Source organism: Heptranchias perlo, unplaced genomic scaffold (assembly GCF_035084215.1).
Source record: "Heptranchias perlo isolate sHepPer1 unplaced genomic scaffold, sHepPer1.hap1 HAP1_SCAFFOLD_320, whole genome shotgun sequence".
Taxonomy (NCBI): Eukaryota; Metazoa; Chordata; class Chondrichthyes; order Hexanchiformes; family Hexanchidae; genus Heptranchias; species Heptranchias perlo.
The window spans coordinates 232,501-242,274 of NW_027139332.1; the positions used below are offsets into that span (position 1 = coordinate 232,501).

Consider the following 9,774-nt stretch of genomic DNA (forward strand, 5'->3'; position numbering starts at 1 on the left):
TTGTTATTCCCCAGTGTTTCATGGTCGAATATCTCAGGTACCCGGTGAAAGGGAGAATATCAGAGCAAAGAGTGCCCCACCTGGTGCACTGTTTTAGGATCAGCATTGTACTGGTGCAGAGCTTCTGAGATTGGGACAGAGACACATGTTCAGACAGTGTAGAGGGAGCTTTACTCTGTATCTAACCCGTGCTGTACCTGCCCCGGGAATGTTTGATGAGACAGTGTAGAGGGAGCTTTACTCTGTATCTAACCCATGCTGTACCTGCCCTGGGAGTGTTTGATGGGACAGTGTAGAGGGAGCTTTACTCTGTGTCTAACCCGTGCTGTACCTGCCCTGGGAGTGTTTGATGGGACAGTGTAGAGGGAGCTTTACTCTGTATCCAACCCGTGCTGTACCTGCCCTGGGAGTGTTTGATGGGACAGTGTAGAGGGAGCTTTACTCTGTATCTAACCCGTGCTGTACCTGCCCTGGGAGTGTTTGATGGGACAGTGTTGAGGGAGCTTTACTCTGTATCTAACCCGTGCTGTACCTGCCCTGGGAGTGTTTGATGGGACAGTGTAGAGGGAGCTTTACTCTGTATCTAACCCGTGCTGTACCTGCCCTGGGAGTGTTTGATGGGACAGTGTAGAGGGAGCTTTACTCTGTATCTAACCCGTGCTGTACCTGCCCCGGGAATGTTTGATGAGACAGTGTAGAGGGAGCTTTACTCTGTATCCAACCCGTGCTGTACCTGCCCTGGGAGTGTTTGATGAGACAGTGTAGAGGGAGCTTTACTCTGTATCTAACCCGTGCTGTACCTGCCCTGGGAGTGTTTGATGGGACAGTGTTGAGGGAGCTTTACTCTGTATCTAACCCGTGCTGTACCTGCCCTGGGAGTGTTTGATGGGACAGTGTAGAGGGAGCTTTACTCTGTATCTAACCCGTGTTCTACCTGCCCTGGGAGTGTTTGATGGGCCAGTGTAGAGGGAGCTTTACTCTGTATCTAACCCGTGCTGTACCTGCCCTGGGAGTGTTTGATGGGACAGTGAAGAGGGAGCTTTACTCTGTATCTAACCCGTGCTGTACCTGCCCTGGGAGTGTTTGATGGGACAGTGTAGAGGGAGCTTTACTCTGTATCTAACCCGTGTTCTACCTGCCCTGGGAGTGTTTGATGGGACAGTGTTGAGGGAGCTTTACTCTGTGTCTAACCCGTGCTGTACCTGCCCTGGGAGTGTTTGATGGGATAGTGTAGAGGGAGCTTTACTCTGTATCTAACCCGTGCTGTACCTGCCCTGGGAGTGTTTGATGGGACAGTGTAGAGGGAGCTTTACTCTGTATCTAACCCGTGTTCTACCTGCCCTGGGAGTGTTTGATGGGACAGTGTAGAGGGAGCTTTACTCTGTATCTAACCCGTGCTGTACCTGCCCTGGGAGTGTTTGATGGGACAGTGTAGAGGGAGCTTTACTCTGTATCTAACCCGTGCTGTACCTGCCCTGGGAGTGTTTGATGGGACAGTGTAGAGGGAGCTTTACTCTGTATCTAACCCGTGTTCTACCTGCCCTGGGAGTGTTTGATGGGACAGTGTAGAGGGAGCTTTACTCTGTATCTAACCCGTGCTGTACCTGCTCTGGGAGTGTTTGATGGGACAGTGTAGAGGGAGCTTTACTCTGTATCTAACGCGTGCTGTACCTGCTCTGGGAGTGTTTGATGGGACAGTGTAGAGGGAGCTTTACTCTGTATCTAACCCGTGCTGTACGTGCCCTGGGAGTGTTTGATGGGACAGTGTAGAGGGAGCTTTACTCTGTATCTAACCCGTGCTGCACCTGCCCTGGGAGTGTTTGATGGGACAGTGTTGAGGGAGCTTTACTCTGTATCTAACCCGTGCTGTACGTGCCCTGGGAGTGTTTGATGGGACAGTGTAGAGGGAGCTTTACTCTGTATCTAACCCGTGCTGTACCTGCTCTGGGAGTGTTTGATGGGACAGTGTAGAGGGAGCTTTACTCTGTATCTAACCCGTGCTGTACGTGCCCTGGGAGTGTTTGATGGGACAGTGTAGAGGGAGCTTTACTCTGTATCTAACCCGTGCTGCACCTGCCCTGGGAGTGTTTGATGGGACAGTGTAGAGGGAGCTTTACTCTGTATCTAACCCGTGCTGTACCTGTCCTGGGAGTGTTTGATGGGACAGTGTCGAGGGAGCTTTACTCTGTATCTAACGCGTGCTGTACCTGCTCTGGGAGTGTTTGATGGGACAGTGTAGAGGGAGCTTTACTCTGTATCTAACCCGTGCTGTACCTGCTCTGGGAGTGTTTGATGGGACAGTGTAGAGGGAGCTTTACTCTGTATCTAACCCGTGCTGTACCTGCCCTGGGAGTGTTTGATGGGACAGTGTAGAGGGAGCTTTACTCTGTATCTAACCCGTGTTCTACCTGCCCTGGGAGTGTTTGATGGGCCAGTGTAGAGGGAGCTTTACTCTGTATCTAACCCGTGCTGTACCTGCCCTGGGAGTGTTTGATGGGACAGTGTAGAGGGAGCTTTACTCTGTATCTAACCCGTGCTGTACCTGCCCCGGGAATGTTTGATGAGACAGTGTAGAGGGAGCTTTACTCTGTATCCAACCCGTGCTGTACCTGCCCTGGGAGTGTTTGATGAGACAGTGTAGAGGGAGCTTTACTCTGTATCTAACCCGTGCTGTACCTGCCCTGGGAGTGTTTGATGGGACAGTGTTGAGGGAGCTTTACTCTGTATCTAACCCGTGCTGTACCTGCCCTGGGAGTGTTTGATGGGACAGTGAAGAGGGAGCTTTACTCTGTATCTAACCCGTGCTGTACCTGCCCTGGGAGTGTTTGATGGGACAGTGTAGAGGGAGCTTTACTCTGTATCTAACCCGTGCTGTACCTGCCCTGGGAGTGTTTGATGGGACAGTGTAGAGGGAGCTTTACTCTGTATCTAACCCGTGTTCTACCTGCCCTGGGAGTGTTTGATGGGCCAGTGTAGAGGGAGCTTTACTCTGTATCTAACCCGTGCTGTACCTGCCCTGGGAGTGTTTGATGGGACAGTGTAGAGGGAGCTTTACTCTGTATCTAACCCGTGCTGTACCTGCCCTGGGAGTGTTTGATGGGACAGTGTAGAGGGAGCTTTACTCTGTATCTAACCCGTGTTCTACCTGCCCTGGGAGTGTTTGATGGGCCAGTGTAGAGGGAGCTTTACTCTGTATCTAACCCGTGCTGTACCTGCCCTGGGAGTGTTTGATGGGACAGTGAAGAGGGAGCTTTACTCTGTATCTAACCCGTGCTGTACCTGCCCTGGGAGTGTTTGATGGGACAGTGTAGAGGGAGCTTTACTCTGTATCTAACCCGTGTTCTACCTGCCCTGGGAGTGTTTGATGGGACAGTGTTGAGGGAGCTTTACTCTGTGTCTAACCCGTGCTGTACCTGCCCTGGGAGTGTTTGATGGGATAGTGTAGAGGGAGCTTTACTCTGTATCTAACCCGTGCTGTACCTGCCCTGGGAGTGTTTGATGGGACAGTGTAGAGGGAGCTTTACTCTGTATCTAACCCGTGTTCTACCTGCCCTGGGAGTGTTTGATGGGACAGTGTAGAGGGAGCTTTACTCTGTATCTAACCCGTGCTGTACCTGCCCTGGGAGTGTTTGATGGGACAGTGTAGAGGGAGCTTTACTCTGTATCTAACCCGTGCTGTACCTGCCCTGGGAGTGTTTGATGGGACAGTGTAGAGGGAGCTTTACTCTGTATCTAACCCGTGTTCTACCTGCCCTGGGAGTGTTTGATGGGACAGTGTAGAGGGAGCTTTACTCTGTATCTAACCCGTGCTGTACCTGCTCTGGGAGTGTTTGATGGGACAGTGTAGAGGGAGCTTTACTCTGTATCTAACGCGTGCTGTACCTGCTCTGGGAGTGTTTGATGGGACAGTGTAGAGGGAGCTTTACTCTGTATCTAACCCGTGCTGTACGTGCCCTGGGAGTGTTTGATGGGACAGTGTAGAGGGAGCTTTACTCTGTATCTAACCCGTGCTGCACCTGCCCTGGGAGTGTTTGATGGGACAGTGTTGAGGGAGCTTTACTCTGTATCTAACCCGTGCTGTACGTGCCCTGGGAGTGTTTGATGGGACAGTGTAGAGGGAGCTTTACTCTGTATCTAACCCGTGCTGTACCTGCTCTGGGAGTGTTTGATGGGACAGTGTAGAGGGAGCTTTACTCTGTATCTAACCCGTGCTGTACGTGCCCTGGGAGTGTTTGATGGGACAGTGTAGAGGGAGCTTTACTCTGTATCTAACCCGTGCTGCACCTGCCCTGGGAGTGTTTGATGGGACAGTGTAGAGGGAGCTTTACTCTGTATCTAACCCGTGCTGTACCTGTCCTGGGAGTGTTTGATGGGACAGTGTCGAGGGAGCTTTACTCTGTATCTAACGCGTGCTGTACCTGCTCTGGGAGTGTTTGATGGGACAGTGTAGAGGGAGCTTTACTCTGTATCTAACCCGTGCTGTACCTGCTCTGGGAGTGTTTGATGGGACAGTGTAGAGGGAGCTTTACTCTGTATCTAACCCGTGCTGTACCTGCCCTGGGAGTGTTTGATGGGACAGTGAAGAGGGAGCTTTACTCTGTATCTAACCCGTGTTCTACCTGCCCTGGGAGTGTTTGATGGGCCAGTGTAGAGGGAGCTTTACTCTGTATCTAACCCGTGCTGTACGTGCCCTGGGAGTGTTTGATGGGACAGTGTAGAGGGAGCTTTACTCTGTATCTAACCCGTGCTGTACGTGCCCTGGGAGTGTTTGATGGGACAGTGTAGAGGGAGCTTTACTCTGTATCTAACCCGTGCTGCACCTGCCCTGGGAGTGTTTGATGGGACAGTGTAGAGGGAGCTTTACTCTGTATCTAACGCGTGCTGTACCTGCTCTGGGAGTGTTTGATGGGACAGTGTAGAGGGAGCTTTACTCTGTATCTAACCCGTGCTGTACCTGCTCTGGGAGTGTTTGATGGGACAGTGTAGAGGGAGCTTTACTCTGTATCTAACCCGTGCTGTACCTGCTCTGGGAGTGTTTGATGGGACAGTGTGGAGGGAGCTTTACTCTGTATCTAACCCGTGCTGTACCTGCCCTGGGAGTGTTTGATGGGACAGTGAAGAGGGAGCTTTACTCTGTATCTAACCCGTGCTGTACGTGCCCTGGGAGTGTTTGATGGGACAGTGTAGAGGGAGCTTTACTCTGTATCTAACCCGTGCTGTACCTGCCCTGGGAGTGTTTGATGGGACAGTGTAGAGGGAGCTTTACTCTGTATCTAACCCGTGCTGTACCTGCCCTGGGAGTGTTTGATGGGACAGTGTGGAGGGAGCTTTACTCTGTATCTAACCCGTGTTCTACCTGCCCTGGGAGTGTTTGATGGGACAGTGTAGAGGGAGCTTTACTCTGTATCTCACCCATGCTGTACCTGCCCTGGGAGTGTTTGATGGGATAGTGTAGAGGGAGCTTTACTCTGTATCTAACCCGTGCTGTACCTGCCCTGGGAGTGTTTGATGGGACAGTGTAGAGGGAGCTTTACTCTGTATCTAACCCGTGTTCTACCTGCCCTGGGAGTGTTTGATGGGACAGTGTAGAGGGAGCTTTACTCTGTATCTAACCCGTGCTGTACCTGCCCTGGGAGTGTTTGATGGGACAGTGTAGAGGGAGCTTTACTCTGTATCTAACCCGTGCTGTACCTGCTCTGGGAGTGTTTGATGGGACAGTGTAGAGGGAGCTTTACTCTGTATCTAACCCGTGCTGTACCTGCTCTGGGAGTGTTTGATGGGACAGTGTAGAGGGAGCTTTACTCTGTATCTAACCCGTGCTGTACGTGCCCTGGGAGTGTTTGATGGGACAGTGTAGAGGGAGCTTTACTCTGTATCTAACCCGTGCTGCACCTGCCCTGGGAGTGTTTGATGGGACAGTGTTGAGGGAGCTTTACTCTGTATCTAACCTGTGCTGTACCTGCCCTGGGAGTGTTTGATGGGACAGTTTAGAGGGAGCTTTACTCTGTATCTAACCCGTGCTGTACCTGCTCTGGGAGTGTTTGATGGGACAGTGTAGAGGGAGCTTTACTCTGTATCTAACGCGTGCTGTACCTGCTCTGGGAGTGTTTGATGGGACAGTGTAGAGGGAGCTTTACTCTGTATCTAACCCGTGCTGTACCTGCTCTGGGAGTGTTTGATGGGACAGTGTAGAGGGAGCTTTACTCTGTATCTAACCCGTGCTGTACCTGCTCTGGGAGTGTTTGATGGGACAGTGTGGAGGGAGCTTTACTCTGTATCGAACCCGTGCTGTACCTGCACTGGGAGTGTTTGATGGGACAGTGTAGAGGGAGCTTTACTCTGTATCTAACCTGGTCTGTACCTGCCCCGGGAGTGGGAGATGTTGGAAAGATTGACCGTCACTCCGTAACATCACCCGTGTCCATCCCTGCCTCAGCTCATCTGCTGCCGAAACCCTCATCCCTGCCTTTGTTGCCTCCAGACTCGACTATTCCAATGCTCTCCTGGCCGGCCTCCCCTCTTCCACCCTCCGTAAACTTGAGCTCATCCAAAACTCTGCTGCCCGTATCCTAACTCGCACCAAGTCCCGTTCACCCATCACCCCCTGTGCTCACTGATCCACACTGGCTCCCAGTCCGGGAATGCCTCAGTTTTAAAATTCTCATCCTTGTTTTCAAATCCCTCCCTGTCCTCGCCCCTCCCTATCTCTGTAACCCCCTCCAGCCCAACAACCCTCCGAGATCTCTGCATTCCTCCAATTCTGGCCTCCTGCACACCCCTGATTTTAATCGCTCCACCATTGGCGGCCGTGCCTTCAGCTGCCTCGGCCCTAAGTTCCGCAATTCCCTCCCTAAACCTCTCCACCTCTCTCTCCTCCTTTAAGACGCTCCTTAAAACCTGCCCCTTTGACCAAGCTTTTGGTCACCTGTCCTAACATCTCCTTATGTGGCTCGGTGTCAGATTCTGTCTGATAATCGCTCCTGTGAAGCTCCTTGGGACGATTCACGAGGTTAAAGGCCCTGTATCAATGGGAGTTGCTGCTGTTGTTTGCCCCCAGCTGGTGGCCTATTCCTGATGCCACGATGAGGAGAGAAACCTTTGTGCTGCTCTCCTTTCAATCTCACGGTAGCTCAGCTTGATTTTATTCCCGTCAATCCTCTCTTCCAGGGTCGGAGTCTACGTTCCTGCAGGATTGTCCGCCTTCCCCAATGAGTTGATACACGTCCCGCTGGTCTGGGCCCAGCAGAAGTATAAGAACATTGCGACCTACTCCTACATGCCCAGTGGGGGCCACTTCGCTGCCTTCGAGGAGCCGGAGCTGATGGCCGAGGATCTCCGGCATTTTGTCCGAAGTGTAGAAAAGAAGGTCTGAGAATTCCAGCTCGGCATTCCCAGCAGTTTGGGAAATGGTCCCGGTGCCTTAAACCTTGGAATGTGAAGAGCAGTCGGAAGAGACATCCTGGAACTCAGTCTGACACATTCATAAGGCACATAAACTCGAATCACTGCTCTCAGAATAACAATCACTCTCGACTAATCTTCACATAGTCTGAGAATAATCATCACTCTCCAGTAATCTTCACATAGTCTGAGAATAATCATCACTCTCCAGTAACCTTCACATAGTCTGAGAATAATCATCACTCTCCAGTAACCTTCACATAGTCTGAGAATAATCATCACTCTCCAGTAACCTTCACATAGTCTGAGAATAATCATCACTCTCCAGTAACCTTCACATAGTCTGAGAATAATCATCACTCTCCAGTAACCTTCACATAGTCTGAGAATAATCATCACTCTCCAGTAACCTTCACATAGTCTGAGAATAATCATCACTCTCCAGTAACCTTCACATAGTCTGAGAATAACAATCACTCTCCAGTAATCTTCACATAGTCTGAGAATAACAATCACTCTCCAGTAATCTTCACATACTCTGAGAATAACAATCACTCTCCAGTAACCTTCACATAGTCTGAGAATAATCATCACTCTCCAGTAATCTTCACATAGTCTGAGAATAATCATCACTCTCCAGTAACCTTCACATAGTCTGAGAATAATCATCACTCTCCAGTAACCTTCACATAGTCTGAGAATAATCATCACTCTCCAGTAACCTTCACATAGTCTGAGAATAATCATCACTCTCCAGTAACCTTCACATAGTCTGAGAATAATCATCACTCTCCAGTAACCTTCACATAGTCTGAGAATAATCATCACTCTCCAGTAACCTTCACATAGTCTGAGAATAATCATCACTCTCCAGTAACCTTCACATAGTCTGAGAATAACAATCACTCTCCAGTAACCTTCACATAGTCTGAGAATAACAATCACTCTCCAGTAACCTTCACATAGTCTGAGAATAACAATCACTCTCCAGTAACCTTCACATAGTCTGAGAATAATCATCACTCTCCAGTAACCTTCACATAGTCTGAGAATAATCATCACTCTCCAGTAACCTTCACATACTCTGAGAATAACAATCACTCTCCAGTAACCTTCACATAGTCTGAGAATAATCATCACTCTCCAGTAACCTTCACATAGTCTGAGAATAATCATCACTCTCCAGTAACCTTCACATAGTCTGAGAATAACAATCACTCTCCAGTAACCTTCACATAGTCTGAGAATAATCATCACTCTCCAGTAACCTTCACATAGTCTGAGAATAACAATCACTCTCCAGTAACCTTCACATAGTCTGAGAATAATCATCACTCTCCAGTAACCTTCACATACTCTGAGAATAACAATCACTCTCCAGTAACCTTCACATAGTCTGAGAATAATCATCACTCTCCAGTAACCTTCACATAGTCTGAGAATAATAATCACTCTCCAGTAACCTTCACATAGTCTGAGAATAATCATCACTCTCCAGTAACCTTCACATAGTCTGAGAATAACAATCACTCTCCAGTAACCTTCACATAGTCTGAGAATAATCATCACTCTCCAGTAACCTTCACATAGTCTGAGAATAACAATCACTCTCCAGTAACCTTCACAGAGTCTGAGAATAACAATCACTCTCCAGTAACCTTCACATACTCTGAGAATAACAATCACTCTCCAGTAACCTTCACATATTCTGAGAATAACAATCACTCTCCAGTAATCTTCACATTCTCTGAGAATAACAATCACTCTCCAGTAACCTTCACATAGTCTGAGAATAATCATCACTCTCCAGTAACCTTCACATAGTCTGAGAATAATCATCACTCTCCAGTAACGTTCACATAGTCTGAGAATAACAATCACTCTCCAGTAATCTTCACATAGTCTGAGAATAATCATCACTCTCCAGTAACGTTCACATAGTCTGAGAATAACAATCACTCTCCAGCAATCTTCACATAGTCTGAGAATAATCATCACTCTCCAGTAATCTTCACATACTCTTAGAATAACAATCACTCTCCAGTAACCTTCACATAGTCTGAGAATAACAATCACTCTCCAGTAATCTTCACACAGTCTGAGAATAATAATCACTCTCCAGTAACCTTCACATAGTCTGAGAATAATCATCACTCTCCAGTAACCTTCACATCGTCTGAGAATAACAATCACTCTCCAGTAACCTTCACATAGTCTGAGAATAATAATCACTCTCCAGTAACCTTCACAGAGTCTGAGAATAACAATCACTCTCCAGTAACCTTCACATAGTCTGAGAATAACAATCACTCTCCAGTAACCTTCACATAGTCTGAGAATAACAATCACTCTCCAGTAACCTTCACATACTCT

At 48.8% G+C, this 9,774-nt stretch overlaps 1 protein-coding gene across 1 annotated transcript in view; it reads left to right on the plus strand.

Annotated features, from left to right (window-relative positions):
* Positions 1-7,639, plus strand: part of ephx5 (epoxide hydrolase 5) — a gene marked incomplete at its 5' end in the record, with an annotated part of 223,986 nt that extends 216,347 nt beyond the window's left edge. The window contains one exon of the mRNA XM_067978582.1: positions 7,168-7,639. Coding sequence (XP_067834683.1) covers positions 7,168-7,372 — 205 coding nt within the window. The remainder of the gene's footprint in view (positions 1-7,167) is intronic.
* Between the last annotated feature and the right edge of the window lie 2,135 nt (positions 7,640-9,774).